Source organism: Taudactylus pleione, unplaced genomic scaffold, assembly GCF_031769625.1.
Source record: "Taudactylus pleione unplaced genomic scaffold, aTauple2 ptg000539l, whole genome shotgun sequence".
Taxonomy (NCBI): domain Eukaryota; kingdom Metazoa; phylum Chordata; class Amphibia; order Anura; family Myobatrachidae; genus Taudactylus; species Taudactylus pleione.
This window is the reverse complement of record NW_028284941.1, coordinates 3,764,756-3,781,339: the sequence shown is the minus strand read 5'-3', so window position 1 is coordinate 3,781,339 and position 16,584 is coordinate 3,764,756. Positions and strand designations below refer to the sequence as shown.

At 40.2% G+C, this 16,584-nt stretch overlaps 1 protein-coding gene across 2 annotated transcripts; it reads left to right on the top strand.

Moving 5' to 3' along the window:
* The first annotated feature begins 362 nt into the window (after positions 1-362).
* LOC148500938 (transcriptional regulator ZNF706-like) lies at positions 363-16,050 on the top strand. Of its 2 annotated transcripts, none has more exons than XM_088451170.1 (4): positions 363-551; positions 3,854-3,995; positions 8,348-8,454; positions 14,753-16,050. In XM_088451170.1, exons 2-3 carry the CDS (start codon positions 3,864-3,866, stop codon positions 8,441-8,443), a joined length of 228 nt encoding a protein of 75 aa, XP_088307296.1. In that variant the 5' UTR covers positions 363-551; positions 3,854-3,863; the 3' UTR covers positions 8,444-8,454; positions 14,753-16,050. The 2 variants fall into 2 exon arrangements, with proteins under 2 accessions (XP_088307296.1, XP_088307297.1); XM_088451171.1 differs by having other exon boundaries at positions 366-452.
* Positions 16,051-16,584: the final 534 nt, after the last annotated feature.

Genomic DNA, 16,584 nt, shown 5'->3' with positions numbered 1-16,584 from the left:
CCCCGGCCGGACACCTACAAAACTGAGGTGCCTTGGCCTGGGGTATAGGAGAGGGGCCCAGTGCATCCTGGGAGCACAGACTTAACTATTGAGTCGACTGACGTAATCAACCTATACCCCAAGGTCTCCTGTGGAGCGCTATGGACCCTGCAGTAGAAATAATGGAACATCAGTACATTTGCTGACTGCAGCTAACAGCATGTGAGCCACGTTCTCCCGCGTCTGTGTTATTGCAACTACAACTAGAGACAACAGTGTCACTGAGGAAAAGAGCACTAGAGAGAATGTGTGTGTGTGTGATGTGGTGGTGGGAGATAAAGGTGACGCAGTGACTACTCTCTGGAGGATTCTACTCTATGGTGTCTGTTGCTTAGCAATAGCAACGCGCACGCCCGGCGCTGGGTAGGAAGTGGCGTGTTGCAGAAACTGGAAGGAGCCGGAAAAGGCCGGATGTGAGTGCCGCCAGGAGTCGCGACACCGCGTGATCGGGATATCGTGACAGAAGGGAGCGGGGGGTACCTTAGCGAGCGGCGTCTTGTGGGAAGACCGTGGTATGTTGAAGATATGGGGAAAGGGAGGGTGAGCAGGATGCAGCTCTGTCAGTGCTCAGCAGTCTTCTACTGTAGTCCGGAGACTGGATGCTACTTCCAAACTGGTGGCCTGTTCCCGGGAATACTTGTTATGCAGTGTCCGGCTGGCTGGGGGGAGGGTGGTGGTCTGTAGCTGCTGCATTGTCCAGGCGCTGAGATGCGGCAGTGCGCTGTTTATTAATAAATAATAAAAGTTCTCTCCTACAAGGTGTATGGTGTGTATCACTGTGCTGATTACAGTGCTGCCCATAAAGGAGACTGTTATATGTGCAGTCCTTATGTCTGCTCTGACGTGGGCTGTATGTATGTAGCAGCCATACTTCAGTAGCTCTGGGCATCCTGGTGCCGTATTTTAACTATAACAAATTCTAAATTGAGTCTTAGACAATATTACATAACATAATTAAGTCTACACCTACATAAGTAGTAATGGTGTCATAATAATCTGACAAGCGAAGAGGTCATTTTATCCTGACACAGATTCCTTCATCATTAGTGAATGGGATTCAAAGCTGTACTACCTACCTCTTCTAGACACCTACAGCTACACCATGGGCATCATACATCACCTGAATCCCCTGAGATGAATGTTAAACACTTTTTATAGTGACCACTATTTCTTCTTTTTCTCTAAGCACAGTGCCCAGCACTTCAGTGTTGCTATCATTTGTGAGGAAGGTAATAGAATAGGAAAGGCCATTGGAATCTTATTGTTCATAACCAATTTTCCCAATTGTTGTTTCCGATTCTAGAAAAGCGTTGGTTGCCAGCATTGGCTCAGCAAAACCTCCAATATCCGGTATTACTGTCTTATGAGGAATCGGCCACCTCATATAGAGCCATTGCAGATTTCTTTTAAATGTGGCACCAGACTCATTTATAATGGGGAGGAGTATCACTTTGTGTTTGATACTCTATATTGGCAGGCTTTTCTCTGTGAGGAGAGCCCACTCATTGCTGGCAGGATCTCATCCTCTGTGTCCCAGCTAAGGAAAGATGTGGTGTGTGTGTCTGGTACGATATCTATCCTGCTGTATGGTGTTGCCCACCTGGGATCTCCTGTGGTGGGGGCACATTGTCTTCAAGAACCAGTGGTTTGCATCCACTATAGCACGGGTTCTCAAACTCTGTCCTCAGGACCCCAAACAGTGTATGTTTTGTAGGACTCCTCATGAGTGAAATAATTAGCTGCACCTGTTGATTTTTTTTTTAAAGTTGTCAGTGAGTAACGACTACACCTGTGCACCTGCTAGGCGACCTGGAAAAAGTGAACTGTGTGGGGTCTTGAGGACCGAGTTTGAGAACCACTGCACTATAGACACCATGGCATGGGTAATTTGTAATGCAGTCTTCAGTTTTCTCATGGGTTCTTATTATGCTTCTGGCACATCAGAAGTTGTTGGGTTTTATTTAAACCACTTTGTGGTCCAGAAAGCCAGGTGGTGTCTTCCTTCCATAAGATTTGACATTTAAAGGATTTCATTGTACATTTTCAAGATGGAATTGTTGATGTTGTAAGCAAACAGTGTCCGAAGACATAATGAACACATACATGTTCAGGTTTGGGCTTCAATGCCTATTCAGATTTGCAGTCCAGCGTGAACATTTTTATTTTTGTGGTCTTCTGTTTGGACCTGTGATGGCTCCATGAGTCTTTACAAAGATCATGACCACAATGGCAGTCCTAGTGAGAGCAAAGGGTATTACTGTCTTTTCATATGAAGACCACCTTTAATCATGACAGAATATTTTTTTTCCCATCCTTCTGTTTATATTCATGGCTAATCAATTTTCAAAGTCCAGTTTAGTTCCTGCTCAGCGAATGATTTTCATAGGGCTTTGACAAATTATATCAGGTCTCTACTGTCTCTCAAATGAATTTCTGTCTGTTTAGCCATGAGTGCCCCCAGATAGATGGCATCTACTTTTGGGTTAGTCCAGTTTGGTCCGTTCTACTCCAGACAATTTGAGGTGGACTTCTTAGCTAAATCTAATCACAACCTTTTCAGTCAGTTCTACAGATTGTACCCAGGACACTGATGCACTGGAATTAGCACTGTGCCGGAATTCATACAGGAATCAATGTAACCAATCAATGTCCTAGAACTCGGAGCAATCTTAAGCTAGGTACACACTATACAATGTGTACACAGCGATGGCACAAGGCAATGGAACAATATATCGTGCCGGCCATACACATTATACGATCCTGGGTACGACTGCATTTAGCAGCATGGCGTCATTCATTGCAGCACAGCAGATGGGACGATGCGATGAACGACCCCCATGCACGTGCCATCGGGAGCGCACATTATACAATCCACACAATATATCGTTTCGATCCGTGAAAACAACAGTTCTCGGGCCCATGAAAGAGATCAGGAGAATACACCAGTAAATTCCACAGCGTTTATGCAAAGGATAGAAAACTCTGAATCTGATTACTGTGAATCTTATTTTATCAGTAGGAATACACTTCATCCAGTAGAATGGTCTCTTCATCCAAATATATTTCATCATATTGTCCAGAGGTGGGGTCAACAGGATGCCAACATTGTGGTGTTTTGGTTAAACTTTATGGTGAATTGTTACTGCAAGGGAAGTGACTTTAAAGTGTTTCTGATAAATGCCATGTCCATTCTGTGACTCTGTGCCATTTACCAGTCAAAAGCTATCTCAATTTGCATGGAAGCCAAGATGTTAAAATTTAAAAATGTAAGGTTTTTCCTCTTGTGATTCAGGCTAGAAAGCATTCATAAGCCAGAAGTGGTCACAGGGTGTGAAATGTAAAGGTCCTCTTCTAGGTTTAAAGCTTTACAGCACGGTCCGTAATACATTTTCTTCTTTTGTCATGATTTCTTTTGATTAGGCATTAGTATATACCCTTTTGAAAGGGTATAAACTATAAAGGTTGAACTATACAAATAGTTCTATGTAGTTTTTATACAAGCCTGTGTGTGTGTGTGTGTGTGTGTGTGTGTGTGTGTATATTTGTTCTCCTTTATATTAATTATATAACCCAACATTTCTGATGATACCATTGTGTGGCAACAAGTGTATTCAGTGCATAAAAGTTCTTTTATACTGTATGTTAATTCCTTTAACCCATCCTCTGATTTATTATTCCAATTTTGGCCTGTTTTTTTTAAAGCAGAGGGTTTAAATAAGGAGCACTGGATATGGTCACTGTAGAGCAGGATGGTGATGTATAAACATTTATACAAGTGAAATAATATTTTCTCTAATCTTCTCTGATTTGATAGAATTGGCAGTATGGCCCGTGGGCAGCAAAAGATCCAGTCCCAACAGAAGAATGCCAAGAAACAGGCTGAGAAGAAGAAGCATGGAAGCGATCAGAAAGCTGCTGCAAAAGCAGCTCTTGTCTTTACATGTCCTGTGTGCAGGGTAAGAGCTCTCACCGAAATCCTATTCTGGTAAAACTCCCTAGCTTTTCAGTTGTTGCAAAGTTAAGAAGAAATGGAGCAGCTCTTTTATTTTTTTTATAATCGCATGACATTCTTCGTGTCACATGTTCACAGTATTTGTCATACATCACAAAAAGATGTATTCCTCTTTTGTCTTATCTAGGGGACACTGCATACTGTGCGTTTAGAGGAAAGGCTGGGGTGTTGGCACTAAATAAGCTCTCCACTTCCTCCAGCTAACCAGTTTTTTTATTTAGAGCTGCTGGAATGGCATGAAGATTTATAGGAGCTTTTTTTGTTTATTTTCTAGTCTTTTCTTTTATTAGATTGCAGGAGTCTCCTTCTGGGGTTAGGCTTTTGGGGCAGTGGGCCTTATCAGCGCCAACAGTTAGCTCCTGTCTCATCAGCCACAGCCGGCTACCAGCCCCAAAAGAGGATCACCAGGCTGTACTGCCTCCAAGCAATCCGTGGCCCACTAGATTACTTCTGCTATTAAGCAAGGTTACGTTTCTTTTGGTGGGCCTTTACCTGACCCTAGTTGGGTGCATTCTACTCGGGCGGTGGGTACTTTTTGGGCAGTGAGGCAGGGTGCCTAAGTTGAATAGCTGTGCAGGGCAGTTACTTGGTCCTCGCTGCACACCTTCACCAAAACTTATCACTTCTGCATGTTTGTAGCCAAAGACACCAGTTTTGACCATAAGGTTTTGCGCACCGCTCGGCCAGTTCGTGACCACTCCCCCAGGACCGGCGCTAGGCTTCCATGCGCCCAGCGCTGTCTTGTGGTGTGCCCCTCCCTCCCCCTGAGAGCTTACCAAATAACGCAAATGGAAGGTGGGGGGCAGACTTTTCCACTGCAGCTAGCCGATGGCAGGCTCAGAAAGGGAGCAGGGCTGCCCTCCTGGCGACAGCCATGATAGCCCGTGCCTAGAGCCACCCCTGAACTCCCCCATTCCCCCCTTGAGGCTTGCTCTGGGAAGTCCCACAGTTTGCAGTGCACCCCAGTTAGGACAAAAGAGGATTTCTTGTACTCTCCATAAAATAAATTCCTCTGACACCATCTGGGGGGTACACTGTGTTCCATCCCTGGTTGTTTGTGTTGGTGGTTCCTGTTGCCAATTGTGTTCTCCTTTAGGCTTTGTTAGATAAATAGCTGGCAGTGGTGGGGGGGTGGGGCGGGCTTTGGGGAGCTTCAGCTCCAATAGTAAAACTATTTGGTGCCTACTCCTCAGCCTCCCCTCTAAACCCACAGTCTGCTGTGTCCCCTAGATAGGATGAAAGAGGAATTAATTGTACAGTGAGTACAAAAAACCTTTTTGCTTTTATTTGACGTTTATCTACTTATCCTTGAGTTTCAAAATTTCATGTTGCTAACAGCTTACGCTCTGAAACGTCACATGGTGAGATATCATCTTGATGTAATGCTGATGTAGTTATATATATATATATATTATTATAAAGCACAGGAAATGTTTTAAATGGGAGCTATGTGTGCCCTAGATTCCTGGCTTCTGCCTGGTGGACAGAAACTAACTTTCCGACACTGCAGTGATTATGTGAGTCTCACGGTTGTTGTTTTTTTGTTTTTTTTGAAGTGCCAATCATTATAGAGGCTAAACCAAGCTGGTTTAGCCTTCAATAATGATTGCCTCTTTAAAAAAAACCGAGGAGACTTGCATAAATCCTCGCAGCATCTGAAACTCTGAGGCTATTAAATTTAGCCCCAGTTGTGTCAGTTGCTAGTCTGTCTTTCACTACCTGGGGAGCAGGCAGCATACCTGGATATGTAAGAAGAGGTGGTAAGTGCCAAATACACAATACCCAGTGCTATTAGGTACTTACATTGAACCTTGGTATGTATGAAAGCAGATAGCATAGAGAAAAATCACTTTTCTCTGTTATCTGCAAACCTCTAACGATTTTGTCGTCTCCATACAATAGTATTCGTATTACAGTGCAATTGTATGGCGACGGAAAATCATTCAGATGTTATTAAGGACATTAAGTGCACTTTTGTTTCTAATTATTTATTCACATATATATTCACAACTGCTAGTACGTGTGCTAAACCTGCGGCGACCAGGTAGCTTCTGTGGGGGTCTCTGGCTGCGCACAAGATCTTTCAATGTTTGCGGTATCGCATGCATGCACAGTGGAGCCGACCAGGAGGTAAGGAACAGCACTAGGCTGATGTGCTGTGAGTCTTGCACGGATCGTTGAAGGGGGGAGTTTTCTCTGCCACACTCTGGCAACTGAGTTCTTTGTGTTATTGCTTCTTGCTTTGATAAGAGGTGAAGCAGGAAGAACTATAGTGGCACGATGAGTGCAGCTATAGTACATCTTCCCCACTGTGATTCCTGGATATAAATACTGTGCTAATACTGTTGTTTTGTGAGAGGGATGTTGGGTCCCTCCACTCTGGGCTGAATCATCAGTTTAGTTACAGCTGATCAGGTTAGGGTCGTCTTTATGCTGCAAATAAAACTAGCTGCAGATACTTTTACAAAGGCCATGCGCTTGTGTGCTATTAATTGGCTGCTGTGTGAAAGTGCACCTGTCTACTCCAGGAGACGACCTCCTTACCCTGATCTTGCCACACGAGAGAGATATTGTTTTTGAAATAGTGATCTAACTTATGAGAGTTGAAGTACTGATGCTTCCCTACTATATCATTGTTTTTAGGATTGCTCTCCCATCAAAAATGTTTGGCTCAAATTAAACGATTTACTCTTTTAGATTTAGTTCATATTTTGTTCCCTTTAATACCTGAATGGGCTATTTTCGGCATTCTGACAACTCAATCCTGTATTTCACCGGGTTGCTGTAAATTGCTTCCGATACTGCCGTCCCCCAAATGTTTAAGAAGAAATTATTTTATGTATTTAAGATGGACTGGGTGGGAACATCTTTACAAAAAGAACAACAAATTGGTGTGAGATCAGGTTATTTTTGTCAGACCCTCCCATCTGAGTTTCATGTTAACTATGTTTTTTTTTTTTTTTAATGTATTTTATTGTTTCTGTTTTTGAAAAAAAAAAAAAAAAAGATACTGCATACTCCTGTTATTCTTTATATGTATATTCGCAATATTGAGAACACACAAAAAAGGGGACAAGGGTTCAATATAGGCCAGCGCTTGAACCATTAGACAAATCTTGTGTACATCAAATCTAAAAAGTCACTGTCTCATATGTATCTCTCAATATAATAACACAAGACAATGAGGTGAGCGATGGAATTATGTAATTAGATTCTATAAGAAATTGGGTCAGTTCATTGAATCCCTAGACTCTTTTCTACTTCTATCGTTACCTCTCCTAGTTTACCCTTTTTTACATTTGAATCATTTTCTGAGTGTCTCATTATACATATAGTGAATGTCATATTGCTATTTTGCCATTTCTCTCTCTATATACATCGTCCTAAATCCCAAACCACTCCCTTCCCTCTACACCTATTGTTTTTTCCCCTTTACCTTGTCACGTATTTTTGTTGTCTATTACTTATTTTTGTGTGAGAATATTTTTGTTCAGTCTCTGCCTTTTTATGACACGTTTTATTTGACCTCTACACTGCCTCATGGTTGATGTACATTGCATTGTAATTTCAATGTCTCTTTGATAGTTCAATAACTTTTCTTTACATTTTGTTATCAAGAAATGTCACCTGTAACATTAAAACTGTACTCTTGGTGTATTGAAATCTGTGAAGGGGGTAGAAAGTTGCCTACTAAATGTACTATTTAAAACATTGAGTGAGCAAACATGAGTGCAGAATAAACAATAAGTATTCTTGTACCCCCTCCCCCTAGTGCTAAACCACCCCGCTACTTTCCTTTGGCATCCCGGTGGTCAGTGTTCTGGCGCCGGTAAGGTAAGCATCGGCACTCAGTCCACCGGGATGCCGAACGCATACCCTTAATTAGACCTATCTGTATGTCTTTTGGGGGTCATCATAAGATGGTGATTTGTGGTACAGTCGTCTCCAATGTATCCTCCAGTCCCCCCCCCTCACATCCTGACACTGCTCGAGTATAGGTGTATAGATATAGAAATGGAAAAGGAGGAGTGCGGCACTCGGGTATAATAAAACAAGCGACAGTTCCTTGCATCCAACGTTTCAGTATATATACTCCATACTTTCATCATGAAGTAAATATACTGAAACATTGGATCTAAGTTCTTGTCGTGTATTTTGTTATACCGGAGTGTTGCCATCCTATTTATCTGCATACCTACATTGTGATGGCATCAGGGTAAGATTTCTATGTGTATGTTGTGAGTGCCAGAAGTATGTATGTATTAAAAATGTTAGTTTTATTTATCGATATTTCAGACACAGATGCCAGATCCCAAAACCTTCAAGCAGCACTTTGAAAGCAAGCACCCTAAGTCTCCAATGCCTCCAGAACTAGCAGATGTACAAGCATAGCATGAATAATGGTTAGTCTTGCATGTTATTTAATGTGTGAATAATATGTCTTAGCGTTATTGTGTAGTTTGCTTTCTTTTTTTATGTTGAAACTACAGATAATCTAATGATACTTATAACTGCATCAGAGGTTAAAGGTATTTTAACAGTCTTGAAGAAAACTTAGTCATTGAAGTAGTTATGGTTGTATGACTATTTATTAATTTTTTTTTATTTAAAATTTTTTGTATAGCTTGTTTGGGTTATAATGCCCTAAATTGGCCATATATGCTGTGATATCTATAGCAATATCAGGAAATTATCCTGGGAATGCAGCGTGTAGAGGCCCAATATAAACATGGTAATAATCCTGGTGTGTGTGTGTGTGTGTGTGTACTATTCCACAATAAGGAGCCTATTTATCAAGCTTTTTTTATAAAATTATGTAGACACTGCAGTTTCTGCATAATTTTATGAACTGTTGCTATGTACTAATAGCACAATGCAGGAGATGTCAAAGAAATCTGAGTACTAATTAGCACTGCAGATCGCAGACCTCATTATTGTCAATGGAGACTATGCTCTGACCCCTATGTACCAAACTCGAATCTCTACGGAGTTTGGCTCTGTTAGTTTACACCATCTTCAGATGGTGTAAACTGCTTTAAGCCTATGGAGTCTCGGGAGCAGGAGAGAGATCTTCCGTTCTCATTCCCGTAGCCACCGGCTGGAGGCGGAAACTGAACCTGTGCGCAGTGTCCGCTTCCCCAGGAGAACTCTTTCACAAAGACTTTACAACTTGCAGGGTCAACTCTTACCGCAACTGCTGTCCCTCTGAGTTTCTCTTAGTACATAGTGGGGATATTTTCCTTAAATATATCTGCCGTGATACGCATACTTAATTGGTCTATGTGGAACTAGGCTTAGTAATTAATGCTCCCTAGAAATGTATTACCAGTTGCTGTTCCTTGGTGCTCGCTGAATGCTCTTTTAAATAAAACAAATAATGGTAGTTAAACTAGTAGCTAAACTTAAAAATAAATGGATTTACTCTGATTATCTTATGCCCACCAGCAATAATTAGTTATAAAACCAAATACCAGATGGGTGTTTAAGAATGTTGCCTTTTTCCCACAAAGTAAACTGCAGCGTTCTATAGCTTAGTTCTGACAATAGAACAGCATTGCTCATTAATATTAATGTTGTGCTGTCTGCGCATTTCCTTGCTTTACATTGCCGCAGTTTCCTGGTCATTTGATACTGCACTTACCTGCCTCCAGCGTACCAGAGGGTTATACAATGTGTGAAAGGCTAGAAGCTAAAACAAAATATATATGATTGGGAGAAATCTAGTATAGTCAAGTTAGTCTTTCTGTTTCCTTTTCAACTTTTTCCCGGGTTTTTCTTTCAGCAAATATTATTGTTGATGAAAAAGTTGAAAAACACATAAAAAGAATATACCTGAAGAAAAAGAAATATGCTGAATATCTGCAATAAATAATTGGATAATTGCTGATGAAGTCACAATTTACGGCTATAAATTAGAACCAAATCTAAACAAAGTAGTATAGAAAGTGTGAAATAGTGAGAGCCTACATATGAGCATTCTCTTTTTGTTTAAAAAGCATTGTCAAAGCCTACTAAATGAGCTGTTGTTAGGGGCATATCCAATTAAGCAGGATTATCCTCCGGGCTGGGATGATGCATATGTCCATAAAGAAACAGAAATAGCATCACTAAGGTCGGTATCCGATTAGCCGTAGCACTTTGCTGTGACTAATAAGTGCCGGCTTTCGGGGCTAATTAGATAGCTCAGTCAGCAGTAATCGGGGATTGTGTTTCACCTACCTCAGGCAGGCAAAACAAAATCCCCGGAAACAGCCCTATTGACGTATTCACGATTGCGAAAACACACAGGTTTCGTGAACCCTCTGTTTTCTCTCCAACACAGAACCCTTTTCTCATGGATAAAAATGGCTTTGGATAGCCCGATGATGACCATCGGGCAAAAATCGCATTAAAAGCCCGTTTATTTTTTTTTGTGAGGAAAATGTTCGTGGCTAATAGGATACCGGCTTTAAGGCCCCTACACACTAGACCAACAACGGACCTCAAGGCACACTAACAGTCCAGGTTTTTAGGATAGCCATTCTTGAGCACAGGTGACTTTAAATAGTACCTCAGTTATTTTTATTTGACTATCTGTGCTCAAGCTTGGATATTACTAAAACCAGGACTGTTAGTGCGCCTTGAGGACCGAGGTTGGGAATCGCTGCATTAGATGATATCTTGAGCGATTTGGCCGTTCCGACGCATTGGGACGACAAATCGTTCATATCGTCCAGTGTGTACACACGATGCTGATGCACGCTCCCGCTTGTCATCCATCGCAACCTCAAATCTTTTGTACATGCAGAAAGATCTGAGGATGTAGCTAGTGATGCCATGCTGCCGAATGAAGCATGGCCCCCGCAAAACGGTTAAGGGTTCAATCCCAGTTGTCATGCCTGAGAACTTTCCTTAGGATAGCTGAATGTGCTATCCCTCTCAGAGCATTATTTCAGATACAATTGCATTGGATCTAGTATAGTTATGAAAATAGCGGAGACCTATTAAGAGTGTCTGTCTGAGTGCCAAAGGGGATAAAACCTACCCATGTGTAATTTTCCCTATAGCTTTTTAATCTTAAAAAGACTAATGGTATGTACACACTGGGCGATTAAAGTGGACGACTTAACGATATTGTTATCGTTCAGTCGTCCACTTTATCGTCCATTTTTAACATCAAAACAATTAACGATAATGATGACATGCGTTCCCGCGGGTGGTTCGTCATTATCGTTCATCAAGTAAACATGCAGGCCAACCTGACTATGTCGTCAGGTTGCTGCATGTTGGGGGATGGGGGAGAGAGAGCCCGGCGCTGAACGATATCATTAATATCGTTCAGCGGGTGTGCTCAATGTCACGAACGACGTTGAGCACAGCCTTCCGGAGACACACTAGACGATATCGCTCAGGGAGCATATCGTCTAGTGTGTACGCTCCTTAACAGTACACATTTGTTATCGGTTTCCTTGGTATAAGTATAAGCTACTTTAATTTGCATGGATGGCTCAGAGTATGGAAACGAAACCATGGGATATAAGGGAAAGTCATGTTTTTGTGTTTTATACTTCAATAGATATACAAAAGATAAAATAGAATTTGTAGAATAAAATGAGGAGAAAACAATGTTGAGATTAGAGATGCAACAAAACCATAATAATAATGACTGGAGAGGTTTGAATCACTTCATTTTAAGTACAGGTTGAGTCTCCCATATCCAAAATGCTTGGGACCAGGGGTATTGTGGATATCGGAATATTCTGTATTTTGGAATATTTGCATTTTATAATGAAAAATCTTGGGAATGGGACCCAAATATACACACAGAATGCATTTATGTTCTATATATGCCTTATACACACAGCCTGCAGTTCATTTTATACAATATTTTTTATAATTTTGTGAATCGAAAAAAGTTTGTGTACATGAAATTCATTTGTTTCATATACACCTTATACACATAGCCTGAAGGTTATTTTATACTGTATTTTAATAATTGTGTGCTTAAAAAAAAAATTTGTGTACATTAAACCATCAGAAAGTAAAGGTTTCATTTTCTCGGTCATGCTAAAAATATTCCGCATTTCAGAATATTCTGTATTTGGATATAGGAGACTCAACCTGTAACAAAAATATATACAAGCCACGTTTACATGGGAGGCATTGTGCCAAATTTTCTCATCAGCAAATTAAAATAGTGGATCACAAATGGCAAAAGTTTTAAATGCAATTCCTGCATATCTTTACTTGAAAAAATGGTCTAATGTTTATTTTATTTAGTATATTTGTTTTATAGAGCACATTGTGCAGACACATTGAAAGTCATTAAGGAGCTGCTTTGGATAGTGTTTCCCAGCCATTTAGTACCAATAGAGGTTTTCCTCCAATTACGAAGTTTAGGACACATCCCATGTTTGAGGAATTGCTGCTCCTTAGATGGTTCTTGGTTCAGTTGCTTGACTTGATGTAAATAGTAGAGAAAGTCATACCTCCCTGATGACACCTATCAGTATTGGAAAAATATGGCATGGATTCTTACCTCAGTTACGATTGTGCTCCTTAGTCATCACGGAAAGCTTAAAGGAAAGCCTTATGTAAATAGAAAATTATACATTGAGTCTCTTTGGTGCCATGCAAAAAAACAAAAACATTTAATTTCTGTGAAAGTATGATTTATGACCATCCTGAGCAATTCTGTAGTTGTGGATATTTTGTAAATCAGGGATTGGCCCTAGTGTAACCAACACTGAAACCTATTCCACACTTTATCACGCCCTTACAGTCCACAACACAAGCAGACCGCATGTAGCACAACATGCATCTCATGGTCCATATTCCTATTTAGTTCATTTGCAGTTTGAATTTCTCAGTTGTTTTGATTGCCCTTTGTTCTTATTTTTGTTCTTTATTGTAAACTGTCAGCCTTTCTGTATAATAACAGATTAGTTCAGTGGTTTCCAAACGTTTTGGAATCGCGGCACCATAGAATATCCGCATTTTTTTCCACGGCACCCCTGGGCCAAAGGTTTCTTATTGAGAATTTCAGCAAAAGTTAAATGAAGTAAATCGTGCTTATGTGATGGTTGTCAGGGCTGCGCTTTTTTTTTTTGTCCACATTTTATGATGGGCAAAATCGGTGCTAATGACTGCCAATCACACGGACTAAAAATAATTTAATTTGGTACTGGACCACCAACGGGAGGCACCCCTGCAAGTGCCCTGAGGCACCCCAGGGTGCCACAGCACCCTGTTTGGGAACCACTGGTATAGTTACAAAAACATATTCATGTTTCAATTCTTTAAATGAAACCATTATTATATAAATATCTTTAAATGTAAAACAATTCTTTGTGTAAAGGCCTCCATACACGGTGCGATATAGCAGCCGATCTGACTGATTGGCACGATTTTGCTGCTATATCGTACTGTGTGTGGGCATGACATAGGCCAGTGCGCGCTCCTGTGGGGTCGTACATCGCACCTCTTCTGCATGTTCACTTGATCTGGGGATGCGATGTACGATCCCATGCAGCGTTATGGGGGAGGAGGGTTGCCAGCATGTCAGGCAGTGGATCACTCCGTGTGTGGGGACCGCCCGATACGCCGACGATCGGCCGTTGCGTCGCAAGGTGCATATCGCACCGTGTATGGGGGACTTAAGTGTCTGTGTGAAGGTTACATTTTCTATTGTGTGTTTGTGTGTGTGTGTAGTTCTTTGGAAGGAGCAACAGTATTAGTCATATTTGTTTTTTATTTTGCATGCATGTCCATTATGTCTTGCAATTCATAGGAAAGCTGGAACTCAAAATTGCAGCCCTGTCTCTTCACATCGCCAAGAAACCACTTTCTCATACCCCCAATTCTGCATGAAATATGTCTTTAATAGGTTATACTGTATATGTGGGGTTTTGCTGTACAAAGATCCTTGAACACTGCTCCGCAGATGAGCTTAATTTAAAGCTCTAACATACTAATGGACATGCTCTGATCATATTTTGAACACAGATGACCAATCTTTGTTTTGGACGAGCCAAAATAAAATAAAAATAAGATTTATATGTGAAAGATAATTGTTCTTTTGTATATTGAAAACGTACTCCTTTCTAGTGAGCTTATTGGCAAAATAGAAGCCTTGACTCAAACTAAAGAAATATGAAAAATTGACATAATTGAAGTATTGCAGAAGGAACAGCAAACACCCCAAGATCCTACTACTTTATTTCATTGATGTCCATATTTTAACTTCAATTTAAGTATTGTTGGTTAATTGTATGGAATAATGGGATAACTTTGTTTGGAAAACCAATGTAAATTGTTTTTTGACCAGTATGATGATCATAATGTTTTGTATGTTAGGCAATGTATTGTATGTCTAGTGTGGTTATGTATTGTGGCACCTGCATCTTATGTGTATGTGTCCACTGTAAGTATATTTTTTGTCAGATTTCTATTTTATGCCCAATTTTCTGCCATGGGTTCTAGAAACATCTAGATCTGCCGTGCAGTACAGCGTATGGCCGACATATTTGAAAGATATATCAGCCATCTACTGGTGTGTACGGGCGACCCGCCGATCATGTGTGTAAGTTCTGGGGGTTTTGGTCACTAACCATTTTTGCTTGGAACCTACACAAGCTTGTTCTATGATTTGTTTTTTCTTAACCCAGAAATTATGATGATGACCAGCTATAGAGGTGGTGTTTGTTTTCTTCTGTGTTCCAGATATATCCTCAGCTGATGAATGCACTGAATGAAATGGGTTTGGTCATCTGTAAAAGCCATTTCTTCTTCAGTTCTGGTCACGCCTAATACATACTCAGACGAGAGACATGAGAATATTTGGACTTTGATGCTGCAGCAACTACTAATAATTCACAGTATGGATTTGTATATGTCATCATACGAGTTATATTGTATGTCCGATTTTTATTTTACTCTTCACAAAAGGGAGCATTTCTACCCCATGTTTGGTCAATTTCTCCTGCTGACAGTCTGAGTTCATGTGAAGATTAATATGGATACACCTTTTATTACAACACTATAACTGACCAAGTCTTATCTTATAATGTTTTCTTAGTGCTGTAACCAAAGGCACCTTAAATGTTTTCTATTCAGTTTCCTCTATTTTGTTTGCCTATAGTCACACACTGCATTCACTTATTTCAGCTTAGCAATATTACCTTGTTTATTGCATTCCAATGCAGATCCCTATAACTATCCTCTGATCCAGTCTGATGCTGCTGCTCTTCTCACTAATCTACAATTCATACTGAAATAAGGCTTCCTAACTGTTCCAACACTGACACTATCTACATTGCTCTACCATCACCAGCTGTACCCAAGGATAAAAACACTTTGTACAATTTAAACAATTTTTTTATTTTTTTAACGTTTTTTCACACCTACATAAAAACAAATTGTGTAACATTCATTATAGCTATGGTAGTGATCATGGAATATATTTATCAGTTTTGTTTTTTGAACAGATCTTTTGATCTTTCAGTTCAATACATTGTCATACACACCTAGTATGAAGTGTTGTCCTATCTCTAGACCTGATACTTTATAGTATGCTAAAGTAGTGTCCATGGTTGATTTACCATTTTATTTTACACATCATGGAACTGGCAATCTGCTTTGAATACGTTTAGTCATCAATATCTCTTTTTAGTTAAACCTGAATGTTTTATTCATTTAATAAGAATATTCCTACCTAAAACCTTTGTGCCAAGTTTTTTGTTAAAGACAGTGAATAAAGTGTGGCTGGATATTGGTAACTATACCCAAACTAAATAAAGTTTTGTGGGGGTTCTTTTATATTGTGTGTTCCAATCATTCCTCAGTGTAACCCCCAAAAAATTAAAATGGCCAATTTTAAATCTGAAATACACTCAAATGTATATAGTTTCCAATATCCTCAAAATGATAGACGTTAACATATCCTACAATTTCCTGTGTACGCCTATGTTAATAAGGTATTTTGTGTAACGATCTTTAATAAATATCTCATTTGGAATTTATTTTTTGCTTGTGGTTTTTAAGTGTTAATATGTGGTATTTTCTGTAATATTAGCTCTTTTTGGTTGTTCTTTACAATCCCAGGAATAAATTTAATTTTTTTTTACGGTGTATATAAAGCTAGGTACACACCAATGCGGCCAGTGACGTAACGATGCATCGCGCCGTTCACACTGCATGATCCAACGCAATGCATCATTTCATGATCTGTGTAACAGCACTGTGATCATTGCATCATCCTATCTCAGATGGGATGATGCAATGAACAACTGATCGGGCGGACATACTATATGATGTGTACGATATATTGTTCCAATCTGCGTCGGGACTTTATCGTACACTACGTCGTATAGTGTGTACCTAGCTTTAGAGACTGAACATGCCAAAGCCTTTAAAAGCCCCATTCTAACATTGGCTCCAAAGTGAAGTCGCATGGAAAGTCTCATATGTTTAAGCTCTGGTCTTGTATTACTGTTGATCATAGGTGACCACAAACAGCTGATCCTTACAGGCAAATTGAGTGATATTATTAATGG